The 15,306-nt window shown below is 48.4% G+C and overlaps 1 protein-coding gene across 1 annotated transcript; it reads right to left on the bottom strand.

Annotated features, from left to right (window-relative positions):
* Positions 1-472: 472 nt before the first annotated feature.
* Positions 473-15,068, bottom strand: LOC308679307 (germ cell nuclear acidic protein-like; the record flags this gene model as incomplete). Its single annotated transcript, XM_081346914.1, has 7 exons — positions 473-886; positions 8,765-8,969; positions 10,506-10,644; positions 10,729-10,870; positions 12,384-12,555; positions 14,459-14,845; positions 15,041-15,068. 7 exons carry the CDS (start codon positions 15,066-15,068, stop codon positions 652-654), a joined length of 1,308 nt encoding a protein of 435 aa, XP_081203040.1. The 3' UTR covers positions 473-651.
* Positions 15,069-15,306: the final 238 nt, after the last annotated feature.

Raw genomic sequence — 15,306 nt, forward strand, 5'->3', positions numbered from 1 at the left:
TCCTTATTGATCTCTAACCAAACTGGACTGTGATCCGAAATAGTCCTTGCACAAATCTTTACTACATTGATTTTATCTCATTTTTGGTCCAATGACTTTCTTAATAGAGTGTTAAATACATATGGAATTCAGCAAATCTTTTCACAAGTTATCCCATTAACTCAGCAAGCTTAGTTAAGCAGGAGGTTTTGCCCCTGGAGTAGCTGCCTCAGAGACAAGTATTCAGACTGCTTCACAAGCAGCTCTTATCAAATGGGAGAAACGCACCCAGTCCAGGGCCCAAGTCCAAATCCTCTGGTTTTTGATACTGTTACTGGTCTTCATGGAAAAAACACCCAATCTGCAGATTATGCGCAGTTCTAGAAATTGGCTAGAGCGAATCGAATTTAACGTATTGGGGATGATCACTATGGAGAACCACAGCAATATTTACACCCACATCATTGTAATTAGAAATAAAACATTTGAAACATACAGCAGATCACTTTATTAGTACTTCATAACATATGCTTGATTCGAAACCCTAGGAGAAAATAAACACAAATGCATTTAAATATTTGTAATATTTAAACATGCAAGTAATATTTAAAAGGCAGAATTGTGACAATGGTTTTCCACCTCTGCGTCAGAAAACCTCCTTTGGTCGCTCAGTCAGGCGCAGGAGGCGAAGTCCGCACTGAGCTTCCTCATTATGGCTCCGTGGCTCAGGCCCTGCTGCGCCTGCTTCACGGCGCTGTAGTTTTCCTTCACGTATTTTGCAAATGGAGCGAGGGGGGCTTTAGCTGGGGTGCCGTCTTTGAGCTTGGGCTGGCAAAGCTCCAGCTGCCCCTTGCAAAGAGCGCAGACGAAGCGCTGGGTGTCCAGGGATTTGGAGTGGCGTCCAATCCTGAAAGGCAAACATAAGCGGACAGAAGACAGAAAGCAGCTAAGGAAAGGCAAAGGTGGCACGCATCTATAGGCAAAATTATAGAAGCAAAACCTTCAGGACAGAGGTTTGTTATTTGACTTTTGAAGTCAGTGTTGACTCCTGGAGACTTTCTGGACAGTTTTTTTGGCAAGATTTTTTTTTAATTACCGAAAGTTGGTTCTAAGCCTACAAAGAACCAAAACAGAACACTAGCTCCCAGTTAGCTTCCACTTGCATTCAAGGTGCTGGTTATCAGCCATAAAGACCCGCAGGGCATTAGGGCCTGGCTACTTGAAGGCCCACCTGTCTCCTTGTGTTTCCCCCTGCCCACTGAGGTCAGCTGAGGTGGGCCTGCTCCAGGCTATCAGGGAAGCAGCGTCACCTTGTGGGAACTGTGAAGCGTGATGCCCTGTGGAATGATGCCCCCACGCAAAAAAAATCTTTTCTAAAAGATTGACACACAAAAATCTACTAAGGATCATTTAGGATTCACCTGGAAGCCAGCTTGAATCCCACAGCCAGGAAGGGGAAATGGCTGATTCACAGGTGACTGAGAGCAAACTATTAACATCTGCAGCATAAACAGTTAACGGCCATCAAAAACTCTACACATAACTCTATCTTGAAAATACTGGTTGTAAGCAAGAACCATGGTCCAGGGTCATGGTTAATACTGTCTTAATACAAGTTACAAAGTTCTACTTCATTGTACAGGTATTCCTCAGGTTACACAGCAGTTGGGACCAACAATTCCATCTCTAAACGTGATGTCATATGACTGCCTCACTTAGAGATGGGCAATTCCAGGAGTCCCAGTTGCCAGTGTAACCCCAGTACCGCATGGGTTATTAAGCAACTGTGGTGTGGGAAGAGACGGGGGCCCCCAAAAGAAAGCAGGCCGGTGGGCCAGAGCTGCAGGTGCCCAGAGTGGGCGCTACGGAGGGCTGGAGAGTATGCAGAGTATGGACAGATGGGTCCCACCAGTGGGAGCCAGGCGGTGCAGGTGGGCAAAAAAGCAGCCGGAGAGGGAGTGACTATTTAAGCCACCGGGTGGAATTCTCTGGTCCTCAGCCTCAAAACTGTTGCAGACAACACTTGTGCTTCTCCTCTCTTTGAGTCTCCCTTGCCAGCCGTTTGCTGACTTCAGGTGACAAGGCAAGTCATAAAACGCTCCAAGAGCCCTGTGAGGTGATCTCACGATGGATCGTTAAAGGTGCTTCCAAGTAAGAGCATCACGCAGAAATGCAATCATATTAGCTTTATTCAATGATAGATCAAAGAGAAAGAAATACTTGGCATGAAAGCATTCATGCCTGCATGTGAGAGAGAAATAAAATAAAAGAAAACAAGCTAGCATTACATAACTAAAACAGAAGAACTAGGGGCTAGGAGTAGAAGTAGAACTAGAAATAGAATTAGAACAAGAAAAAAGAGCAGCCCCTCGTGCAGAGGTATTTATGGGGGGTCTTGGTCCCTCCCTGACCATAAAACTCTCTCACCAATGGGGCTGTCGGGTCTGAGACCCTTGGCTCATCAGTGGAAGCAAAGAAGCCTCTTTGCCTCCATCTGATGACCCTTTTGGGGAACTGCCATGGCTGGCACAAAACATCTAACAATTCCCCTTCTTGCCAGCCAATGACAGGGACCAGTGAATGTATGTGAGGGGCGAGTAGGTGTCATAGACATGCATAAAAACATTCAGAAGGCCAAACACAAACGCTTACACAGAAGGTTGTGCCGGTCAATGGGAACAGGTTGGGTGAACAGATCAGCTATCTGGTCAGTTGTGTTACAGTGTTCAACATGAATGAAACCCTTTTTGGTAAGCTGTCTGACATTTTTATAGCGTATGTCTATGTGCCAAGACCTAGATCCTACTGCATAAGCGCCCGAGATTGCAATTGCGGCCGTGTTGTCCTCTAGAATTTGGATGGGCAGAGGAGGAGATGCCCAGATGCTTGTTATTAGCTCATTGAACCAAGTCAAATCCTTGGCCGTGTCTGACAGGCTGGCATATTCAGCCTCGGCCGTGGAGCAAGAAATAAATTTTTGCTGTCTAACATGCCAATGTATTGGACAGCCATTTAGCAATATGAGGAAACCAGAAGTGCTCCGTCTAGTTTTGGTGTCGCCAGCCCAGTCTGCGTCTGAGTAAGCGGAGAGCTGGGCCGTCTTCCCCTTCTCTGGTTCTAGCATAAGGAGGGCATCAGCTGTGCCCTTTAGGTATCTAAGTACCCTTTTAACAGCAGTCCAGTGGAATTCCTTTGGGTGTTCCACGTGCCTGGACAATAGATTCACAGCTAAAGCTATGTCAGGCCTGCTCCAATTGCTGATGTATAGCAAGGAGCCAATCACAGATCTGTAAAGCGTGTTATCTGTGAACTCAGGACCGTCCTTATGGGTGTGGTTGTAAAAGTCGCTTTGCATTGGGCTATGCGTAGGATTAGATTCTGTCATTTTGCATTTGGCCAGTAATTCCTCTATCTTTTCTTTTTGAGATAGAGCGAACCCCCCCTTAGTGGCCAAAATATGCACACCCAAGTACTTGTCAACCCGCCCCAAAGACTTCAGAGTAAACGTTTCTTCCAGGGCCTTGGCAAATTCATCACACCCTTCCTTGTCAGGCCCTACATATAATAGGTCGTCCACATAAACTAACACCCGTTCTGTGGTACCCTTGGAATTGCGTGTGAAAACACATTCATCTGCATGAGATGCATGGAAACCAACTCGTTCTAAATTCTTTCTAAGACAGTCATACCATAATTTCCCTGACTGCTTGAGACCATATAACCCTTTGTGGAGCAACCATGTATTTCCCCCTTCTTGCTGGTAGCCAGGAGGAGCCCTCACGTAGATCTGCCGGTCCAAGTTGGCGTGGAGGTAAGCCGTCTGGATGTCGAATTGGAAGACTTCTTCTCCCAGAGCGGCTGCAGTCACGAGGGCGGCCTTGACGCTCTCTGCGCGGACGGTTGGAGAGTACGTCTCGGCGTAGTCTTCCATATAGCGCTGAGCGAAGCCCTGGGCTACTAAACGGGCCTTATATAGGTAGAGGCCATTGGCAAGTGGTTTGGCTTTGTAAACCCACCTTGTGCCAATGACTTTCCTCTCCTTTGGTGGTTGCTGGGGGGTGAAGACTTTGAGTTTCTTTAAGCTCTGCATCTCCTTCTCCATTGCGAGCTGCCATTTCTCCTGCTCTTCGATGGGCAGCTCCTGGATGTCAGAGAAGGATTTTGGGGTGACCACAACGCTGTTGACAGACGCGATGTGGCCAATGTCAATTCTCTTTGGCGGGACCCCTTTGTTGGACCGCTTTGACCTCCTTACCTTCTGCCACTCACCGCTCTTTTCTTCCGCGGGTCTCTGAGGCGTCGCTGGGGGTGAAGACGGCGTGTCTTCCTCCATGGGACTGGACGCATCTTCGTCTTGTTCCTCACTTTCGTCGGTGGCAGGGTATGTGGTCGTCTCAGGTGATGTCGTGGTCGGTGTGCCTTTGCTGGGTCGGTTGGCATATGGGCTCAGATCATTTGAGTGGATCTGGGTCCAATTGGAATCCTCTTCGAAAGAGGCAGATTGAGAAGTTACAGGCCTGCCCCCTTCTCCCAGGAAACAATAGGCCTTGGAGCCAGGAGCATAGCCCAAGAACATTAGTCTCTGGGAAACAGATCTCCCCTTCTTCCGCAGCTGCTTGGGGATGTGCACCCATGCGTAGGAACCAAACACACGCAAATGTGCCAGATTTGGTTTCCTACCGTGAACCAGGAAATATGGGGTCTGGTTCACAACACTGCTCCAGGTGCGGTTTAAGGTGTAATTGGCGTAGTGGACCGCCTCTCCCCAGTATGATTCTGCGACACCAGCGTCTGCAATCAGACTACGCATCATGGTTTGCAGGATTCCATTTCTTTTCTCAGCTACACCATTTTGCGAAGGGGTGAATAGTGCAGTAAGAAAATGGCGGATGCCCTTACGCCTTACCCAGTCCTGGAACTTTCGGGACATGAACTCAGCCCCGCGATCGCTCTGCAGTTGTGCGATCTTGGTCTTGCACTGGGTCTCTACGAAGTTGTACAGTGACTTTATGGCGTCAAAGGCTTCAGATTTTTCTGTGAGGGTATACACGTGGCCGTATCGTGAAAAATCAACGGCAGTGAGAAAATACTTTTTCTTTCCTAGGGATGGTGTAAAAGGCCCAACCAAATCAACATGTACTAGTTGGTACGGGTATTGAGTCTTACGTAATGACACCTTTGAGGTAGGGGCAGCCTTCCTCTTTGTTTTCTTGCAAATGGCACAGTCCAGAAACACGTCACAGTCCTTGAGCTGGACTCCCTCAGCAAATTCTCCCATCTTTTTAACTACAGGGAAGCTTGCATGACCTAGCCTTCTGTGCAATAAGTGTGCGCACTTATCGTGAAGCGGCTTCCCCACCGACACCCTCTTGGCTCTAGTTGCTTTGAGTGGTGCTGTAGGTGCCTGCTGAGATTCAGGCTCCTTGCCCACACTGCCCTTGGAAAGCCTTGGGGCAGACTGTGGTGGCTTGGGAGAAAAATATGGTAAGCCATTTATGATGGAAATATTTCCAATGACCCTCTGGTCCCGGGTGACATGACCTCCCCCCTTGCGAAATAAAACTTCCACTTTGTCATCGTCACACAATTTGGTAATGCTTAATAGGTTGTTGGCAATGGAAGGAGCATGCAAAACACCTTCCACTTTTCCAAGTCCAGGTACAGACACAAAACCCTCCCCAACAACTAAAGCTGTATCACCATTTGCCACTTTGACAGATGAGTTAATTTTCTTTAACCTATTAAAACCTTGACTCATATTAGTAATGTGAGAAGAAGCTCCAGAGTCCAGTAACCATAAGTCAGTGGAGCTATCAGCCCTTGTTGTGGGGGTGAGGGAACAAGTATGAAGAAAATTTCCCTTGATATTTCCTTTGCCCCTGCCACGCCCCCTTTCTTGCCCTTTGCCCCTTACTTGATTGGGACCACGTTTAGGGGGTTATTGTTGATGGGGGCAGTCTTTCTTGAGGTGCTCCTCAGAGCCACAGATGAAACACTTAATTAGAGCATTAATTTGCTCTGAGTTGTGGCGCCCCCTTCTGACTTGCTGAGTGGTGACTCTGGCGTATTCTCCTGCATTTCTTCTCCTTCTATCTTCCTCGACGAGTCTCCCTGTGAGGTAGGACAGATTTATGTCTTCCCTCCTGGCCCCTTCCAGTGAAACAATGAAATTGCTCCAACTCCTGTCTAGGGAAGCTAGAATGATAGCAACCATGTTCGTATCAGTCACCGGGAAACCTCTGGGTATCAGTTCAGCTCTGAGTGCCGTTAATTTTGTAAGATGTTCAGGCATACTAGCACCAAACCTCAGTTTGGTGTTGTAAAGCTCAGATGTGAGTCTGGTGAGTGAACCAAGGGTATCGCTGTGGAATAAATTACGTAATAACTGCCAAACCTCACCAGCTTTGAGTCCATCTGGAATGCTGGCGTACAAGTTGCCATCCAAAGAGTCCAGTAGCGTGGTGAAAGCCTGGCGATGCATCCATTCTTCTCGAGGTCCCCAGGGTAAAGAAGGAGTTTTCATTACCATCTCTAGAGTCCCATTCTTTAAGAGACACACCTGGACGTCTCTATTCCAACTGTCGTAATTCTCGCCCCCAAGTTGTAGTTTTTTAAAGTTGTTTGGAAGATTAGCAGATGTGGAAAAGTCCCTTTCAGTTCCTTTTTGATATATTTCAAAAGTGTCCATAGACATAAATGGTGAAGGTATCCCTCTAGTGGTCAAGGAGGGAATTTTTTCTTGTTGATTATTTAGTAACTCTAAATGGGCGTGGCCGGAAACCACGTGATCCGGGGGAGGGCATTGTTCAGGATTTTCCCCTTCTTCCCATGAGGCATTGGGGGGGGGCGGAGCCCAGATTTCCCGGTCTGCATTTGAGTCTTTGTTTTATCCTGCAATGATTCCTCCTGAGAATTGCAAGCACATGGATTGCCTGGATTGCCTTGATAAGCCCATCGCTGGTCCTGAAGACCTGAAGAGAAGGTGGGAGGCCACGGGGGTTGATTGTTGGGAGGCTGCAGGCTGGATCCCCCCCGGCAGTTGGGCCCTGGGGAGAGGATGGGAGGCCTTGGAGGGGGGGGTGGCTACCCCCAACATCTTTTTGGGCCCCAGGGCAGCAGTTAGGAGCTGGATGGCGGCCTGAATGGCTGCAGCATTTGTTTGAGTCTCGGCTGGACAGACCTCATTGTCATCATTGGACTTTAGGCTTTGTGGTGGGGAGAACTCAGGAATTTGCATGCTGCTTTGGCCGGATGCCAGGGATTGCATGCTATTTCAGCTGGATGCCAGGGATTGCATGCTATTTCGGCTGGATGCCAGGGATTGCTGGCTTTCCAGGCTTAAAAAAGGCTTGTCTTTGTTAGACCGTGTGGGGTTACTGGGGGCCGCCATCTTGTTTCCTGTTCCAGACCATGTGGGCGGAGCCATCTTGTTTCCGCTTGCCCCAGGAAGCTGTAGCTCACAGCTGGGTGGGGGGGTTCGCGCCAAAAGCCCTGGGGTCCCGGGGTCACTAAGGGTGGCGGGCGCCATATTTGGAGGCCTCGTGGTCGCTAGGGAAAGGCTCACCAGGGGTTCTGAGGCTTTCTGAGCTGTTTCCTGGGCTGCCTCCCCCCTCCCCTGCATTGCAAAGATCTCTTTAAGTAGCTCTTCACGTTCCTGTGCAGTCAGCTTACTCACGCGGCGTTTGGCTTCAGCCAGGTCCATCTCTGCAGCATCTGAGCAATCTTGGGCAGTCTGCAAGCCTTCTAAGTTTTCCTCTGTGGCGTTCAGGGGTAGAAAGGCATGCAGTGAACTCCCAGTTGCTCTGCTGGATCCTCTGACGGGATGAAGGTCATTTGTGCTCTCACCTGCAGTGGAGATTGCTTCAGGGACTGAAGTCTTGGATGTAGGCAGGGACGCCGTCTTTGATCGATGACTCCTGGTCACGATAGGAGAAGTCCTGCCATCCGTTATAAATAGATTTGAGCTGGATCTTTCAGACATCTTGTAGTATAGTTCCTGGCTGGCTTGGAAGCGTTCCTTTAAACCATCCTCTGGCTACCAACTTGTGAGGTGATCTCACGATGGATCGTTAAAGGTGCTTCCAAGTAAGAGCATCACGCAGAGATGCAATCATATTAGCTTTATTCAATGATAGATCAAAGAGAAAGAAATACTTGGCATGAAAGCATTCATGCCTGCATGTGAGAGAGAAATAAAATAAAAGAAAACCAGCTAGCATTACATAACTAAAACAGAAGAACTAGGGGCTAGGAGTAGAAGTAGAACTAGAACTAGAATTAGAACAAGAACAAAGAGCAGTCCCTCGTGCAGAGGTATTTATGGGGGGTCTTGGTCCCTCCCTGACCATAAAACTCTCTCGCCAATGGGGCTGTCGGGTCTGAGACCCTTGGCTCATCAGTGGAAGCAAAGAAGCCTCTTTGCCTCCATCTGATGACCCTTTTGGGGAACTGCCATGGCTGGCACAAAACATCTAACAAGCCCTCTGTGTAGTTTCTTACCCAGCTACTTTCAAGACGTTTACCATAGGACATCATATCTCAGCTGTGCCAATAATTAAAAAACAACATGTCCAACGTGGAGCCTCTTGTAGATAAAGCCCACAATCACTTGGATCCATCCATGGAGCTGCCTCCCCTTCCAAGGGAAGGTCCCCCAGGACCAAAGGCCTGGGACACTCTAATCCCAACCTCTTTCAGCTGCTCCTACCACACTTCTAGCCATTTCAGCAGGTAGGCAAGAAAAGGATCAAAATATACGCTAGGCAAAAGGAAATTCTCCACTCACGTGTTCTTGCACCGCAAACATTCATAGGTAAACTTGTATTTTATCTCATAGTTGTGGCACCGTGAGACCACCGGGAGCTCTGGATGAATTGCAGCAGACTTGTTGGCATACAAATTCCAGAGTCGCCCATGTCCGTCTCGAACACCATGGATCAGCCACGTTGCTGCATGGCACACTTCGTGGATGAGAGTATCCCGAAGTCGATCTAACCAGGGCATGAAATAAGAGAACAATGAAACTTGTCTGAGAGCTGTGCACTTTAATCTGAGTCTAAGTCTAAAAGGTTAAATCTGACTGCCAGGCATGAATAACCAGGACCACACGTGAAGCCTCAACTAAACCGATCTGTTATTAATCGTGCCTCAGCACAGGAATCTGCTCAGCTAATGGTCAGCAATATTCTGACGCTAAGTGATGGTCAAGAGAATTCAAGAGAGGTTGGCCTTAGTTTGTGGCCACCTAGCGATTCTAGGCTGATTCCTCTTTTGACTCCGCCCCCGGGTTCCGCCACTCCTCCTCCTACGATAATGTTCCAGGTAATACTTTATACTGGAGCTGAACATTTAACCAAGAACAATTAAAAATCACCATCTAAACTATATAGGATATGTGAACTTGTAATAAAAAGGTAAAGGTTTCTCCTGTCCAGTCGTGTCCAAATCTAGGGAGGTGGTGTTCATTTCCGTCTCACAGCCAAAGAGCGGCGTTATCCAAAGACATTTTCCTTGGTCATGTGGCCAGCATGGCTATAGGCCAAAGGCACACAAGAACGCTGTTCCTTCCCACCGAAGGGGTACCTATTTATTTACTCACGTTTGCCTACTTTCGGACTGCTGGGTGGGCCGGACAACTAGCAGTCTAGGATCTTTATTCATACAAATAGTAAAGCGGAGAATATTGTTGCAGTTTAAATCCGCAAAGTAATAATTTAACCAAGCAGCCAATTTCCCCCAGTTGGCCTGATTCCTTGCCACCAATGATCCAGCTACACGATGCTCCCAAAAACGTAGAAGAGCTGGAAGTTGCCTCAATTTAGGACAACTGCTTGGTTGCTGCTGAAGAACCCCCAGGAAGCCCAATTCATATAAATATTGGGGGGGGGGAGAGGGAAGAGAAGAGGAATGGGTAATGTAGACGAGCCAAACAGCTTGGACACTGCAATTGCCCAAATTGTATTAAAATAAGAACTGCAGATCTTCAACTCCTCCTCCCTGCCTCCCCCCCACCATTCCTGGATGATAAGAAATCAGAGGAATGGTTTTCAATTTCACACAAAAAACATAGCTGAAACTTCCAAAGGGAAACCCTCTTCCTAAGAACAGCCTGATCCCACCATCAGTCTGGTGCTGGAGACAGCTATTACCAGCCTTTGTGATCCCTCTTGGAACATGAAGGCGACTTGTGATCGCCCACAAGTGCTCCAGCCAGTCGTTCCCCACAAGGAATGCAGCAAAACAGGCATCTCGGGGTGGGGTGTTGACTTTGAAAAATTATAACTAAGGGGGCTGGACTAGAAGACCTCCAAGGTCCCTTCCAGCTCCCATTCTATTCTATTCTGTTCTGTTCTATTCTATTCTCTAGTAACGTCATCAGTGCAGTTTGGGGAATGAAGAAAACTGCGGCTCAGAGAGCGCCAAGGACCCGTTTTAAACCTGAGCTACAGACCTTCTCCTCTATGGAAGAGATTCTGCCTTCGCATCCAGCACAACCCTTCCGCAGTCAGAGAGGCAAGAGGGCCTACCTGCAGAATCGCAGACTTTTTCCGAGAGCATTATCTTGGCGTAGCGCTGTGTCTCTGGGCCCTTCTCCTGGCCACTTACACAGCACCCTGCCGTCTTCTGCATCTTCTTATTCCAGATAATCTCCATCCTCTCTGGCAGCTGAGGGAAACGGCAGACAACAAGAGACTTGCAACACGGACCCCCTGCTAGAGGTAGCTGCACCTATAAACCCAAATTCCCTACCTTTCCCTCAAAGACAGAACGGTTGTAAAAAGAATACAGCCTTTGAGCCAGCTCTTCTTTGTTGCTCCGGAAATGTTTTGCTAGTTGGGATTCTGGGTCTGACAACTCCTGCAGGAAGCAGCCCTGGACACGGCAGGCTCCCCTGGCGAGAGAAAAGCCAAGAGAAGGAAGGCTGGAGGAGCAGCCCACCCTCCTCCCCTCATCGGGGGTGGGGCAGGCAGGACGTGGCCACCCTGGCCTGAGAAAGCATTGCTGTGAGCTTTCCAGCCTGATCTAAGTTTGATCCTGAAAAGCAGATTCAAAATGAGAACATAAATAAAAGAATGAACGTCTCCCGAAGATCTGGGCACGGTTGAGCAACTTTCAAGATCCACCCATGTTCACCTGAGCAGAGAAGCTCCAGATTTCCTCAAACAAACGATCATTAGCCTGCTTCTAACCACGGTACACACAGAGACATTCTTCTTCCTTCATTCCGCTTTCTCTCCCCGTGTTCCAAATATTATATTGCAACAGAAATATCAGGCCCAAACTGGGATATTAAAGGCACTGGCTGTTTTGTTTGCGGGTGCTGTGGAGAAAATCAGTTTTCGGATGAACAGCAGTTCAAGGTACAAAGAACATGGCCTTGCAAGGTCTGGCTCACTGTGGCACGTTGTAAGATTTCATCAGAACAGTCCCACTGCAAGGCCTGAACCTCAAGATGCAAACGTTTCTTTTAACTAAAACCAGAGTTCTCTGCAGATATCAGATCGGCGGGAAGTAACCCGGGACCTATTACGTTACTGGAATACGCGTGCCTGCGTCATTTCTCCCTCCTTCCCGGAGTGCATAAATACGAGCGCCTGCCTCTCCCGACTCTGCAGGACGGGTGGCTCCCTCACTGCCCTGGAGGCTGCCAGGGCCTGGACGGGGCGCAACGGACTCTGAGCCAGCCCAGGCAAGGTAGAGTGGCTTTGGGTTTGTGGGCCTTTTGGTGACAAGGCTTTTCCACCACTGGTCCTGGATGGAGTGGGACTGCCCCAGACACGCCCAGGACGAAATCGGGGCTGGGTGGGGGTGGGTGGTGTCCTCTGTTATGTCAAGTAACCCTTTACTACTCAAAATGAAATGTTAGACGAACCAGACATCCGTATGTCTTGGGCACCTAGAAGATTAGCAGCTGTACTACGCTGTTTTTCCACCATGATTCTCCTGCCTCTTCAGAAATGATGCTGGCCTCCTCAGTGAGGCCTTCCCAGATGATGGGGGAGACTGAGGAGGATCTTTGGGGAATAGCTGAGCGCTACCTGGAACTGTATTTGTGCAATTCAGAAAGTGATATTGCCCTGTATTTGTTGTACTTTATTTTGATCTGTTGATAATGCAACAGTTCTGTTTTGGCCAGCTTGAATCAACTACAATCAATTACTATTCAGCAGCATATAAGTTTGATAAACAAACAGAGAAACAAATACATCTAGAAGGATCCAGGTCCAAACAATGCTAAATTATGGAAACAGATGTCAGCCTCTTAAAAGTTTTCCACAAAGTCTCAAAGTCACTTGGCAACTTTTCTTCACTCACTGTGAAAATGTTTCTCCTAATGGATGTGTGAAAACTTGGCCAGCCATTTGGACTCTCAACGTAGTAGTAAAGAAGCAGTAGAGACTCACCTCATTTGCACCTGAGTAGCCGACTGAGTAATATCCACGAGGGCCTTGCTCTTAGAAGTCCCAAGGGAAGGCGGTGTGCCAGGAGCAGGGACCCTGGGTGCCGAAGGAAGGCTGCCCTTTCTCTCCGCAGCGGTGGCTGGGCTTCCAAGAGAAGACACGAGGCCCCTCTCCTCTGCAAGGGTGACAAGAGAGAACGCTCAGCACAGCACTCTGCAGATCAGCCCGGCCAGGCTGGGGCCACCAGACGGGAGCAGCTGCTCAGGAGAACGTGGGGCAAGGCAAAGGACCCTGTTGGCTTAAATATTATTATTATAATAATAGTAATAATAATAAAAACGTTGGAAGGGACCTTGAAGGTCATCTAGTCCAGCCCCTGCTCAGGCAGGAAACCCTATACCATTTCAGACAAATGGCTGTCCAGTCTCTTCTTAAAAACTTCCAGTGTTGGAGCATTCACCTCTTCTGGAGGCAGGTGGTTCCACTGGTTAATTGTTCTAACTGTCAGGAAGTTTCTCCTTAGTTCTAGGTTGCTTCTCCCCTTGACTAGTTTCCATCCATTGCTTCTTGTCCTGCCTTCTGGTGCTTTGGAGAATAGTTTGACTCCCTCTTCTTTGGGGCAGCCCCTGAGATACTGGAACACTGTCCCCCCTCATCCTTCCTTTCATTAAACTAGATATACCCAATTCCAGCAACCGTTCCTTATGTTTTAGCCTCCAGTCCCCCAATCATCTTGGTTGCTCTTCTCTGTACTCTTTCTAGAGTCTCTACGTCTCTTTTACATGGTGGTGACCAAAACTGGATGCAGTATTCCAAGTGTGGCTGATTTGTTGCCTGATTATCTTTTCCAGAATCTTCCCAGGTATTGAGGTCAGGTTGATAGGTATGTAGTTTCCTGGATCCATTTTTTCCCCTTTTTTGAAGATGGGAACTACATCAGCTCTTTTCCAATCCTCTGGTAGTTCCCCAGTGCTCCAGGATCTTTGAAAAATATAGTTCAGTGGTTCTGAGATCACGTCTGCCAGTTCCTTGAGAACCTTAGGGTGTAATCCATTTGGTCCTGGTGATTTGAACTCATCTAGGCTGGACAGGTGCTCACTTACCATTTTCTTGCCTATCTTAACTTGCGTTTCTATTCTGTTTTTTATGGCACTGGTTTGGGTAGGTTGGACTGCTTTTTCCCTTTGTGTAAAGACAGATGCAAAAAAAGAGTTAAATAGTTCTGCTTTCTCCCTATTGCTTGTCACCTTCTTGCCACTTTCCCCCACTAATGGACCAGTCATTTCCTTAACTTTTTTCTTGTTTTTTATATGTTGAAAGAAGCATTTTTTGTTATTTTTGACTTTGGTCGCAAGCCTTAGTTCATTTTGAGCCTTAGCTTTCCTCACTTCATCTTTGCAGGCACGGGCTATTTGCTGACATTCTGCCTTAGTTATGTGCCCCTCTTTCCACTTTTTATTCTTGTCCTTCTTATCTTTCAACTTATCAGAGAGTTCTTTATCCAACCATGCTGGTTTCTTTTGATTAAATAACTTCAGACAGCTCTTCCATTCCCAGACCACGAGCAAGGAGACCAAGAGTGAAGTATGGAAGCAGCTCTGCCTACATAGCGGGACAAAGAGACTAGCTGAAACAGCCTGCACAAACCCACAGGCATTGTAACAAAGCTGGGCCTTTATCATCATTTGCGAAGTGGCCCAAGCAGGTGAAGGGCTAGCAATGCCAGGGTGGACTCAAAAAGGGCTGGATTTACTCCTCCCTCCCTCCCCCTGTGACTCAAAATTCTCTTGAAATTGTAGAGAAACACCTTTACTTTGGCCTGTTATTGGAGGCAGGAAGACCAACACCACACACTTCTTCCATACCAGAAGAGTACACCATGTGTATTTTCTGGGGGCCCTGTGCTCCCATAGAAAGGAAACGGCTCCCCCAATAGTGCGCAGCCCTGAGAGGCCTACTGCTTCTGATCCTGAATAACATACATCAACCACACCAGCTACCGAAGCCCTCCTGCTCCCCAGCAGGTAGGAAAATGTATGCACGGCCTAGCCAAGCCTAAGAAATGGCCTGTCTCTTACCACGGGGGCGTTGCTGGTTCCCGGCCCTCTTGACGTTGGGGAAGAACATCCTTTGCTTCATGCGAACGATGAGGCTGTCCACCTCCTCGTCGGAGCTCTCCGGCTCCCTTGATTTCTGCCGCTGGCTCTGGGCTAGGCCTTCCTGGGGGAGAGAAGAGCCTGGCCCCCCCCAGGAAGCAGCAGAGCCCCTCTGAGGAGAGGCAAGAGGCAGGCGATGGCCGGTCCCTCTGAGCTGGGAGGGGCTCTCTGGGGGGCCTCCGACGAAGACGGAATCGTCCTCCGTGTCGAGGTCGCTGCACAAGAGTGGGGAGAACACAGAGCCGGCAGAGCTGGCAGCCGCCCTTCCAGCAACACCAGAGGCTTTTGCTGCGTGGAGAACTTGCGAATCTGCAATGCAATTAAACGGTCTTACTTCCAGGCCACCCACATCCCCGAAATTTTTTATTCTAAGCCAAACTGGGCACATCCATCAGGTAAGCAGAGCAGAGCTTCCCTCCCTGGAGTTCTGCTTGGCAGCAGTGCGGACATGGCTGGCTCCTCCCTTCTCCTCAGGTCTTTGCTCGGCTGCCCAGACTACCTTACAGTGCTGCATTTCCTGGTGGTGCCTCATCCGCACATAATCCCTGATCAGTTAGTTCTATGACAGCAGCCAAAGCTGGCTTGGCATCATGACCTAGCTGGGCATAGATGTTACATAAAATTAGTTAGCCCATCATCCTGGAGTCTCATTTATTTCAAATTCATGGCAACAGCCAACTACAAAGGAGACTCTAAGATCAAACCAAATGTCAGCCTGGGCATTTTGCTTTCTTTCAAGCTGCCATGGAAATGGGGGGGGGGGGAAGGGG

This window comes from Vipera berus, assembly GCF_964194415.1.
Source record: "Vipera berus genome assembly, contig: HAP1_SCAFFOLD_147, whole genome shotgun sequence".
NCBI classification, from domain to species: Eukaryota; Metazoa; Chordata; class Lepidosauria; order Squamata; family Viperidae; genus Vipera; species Vipera berus.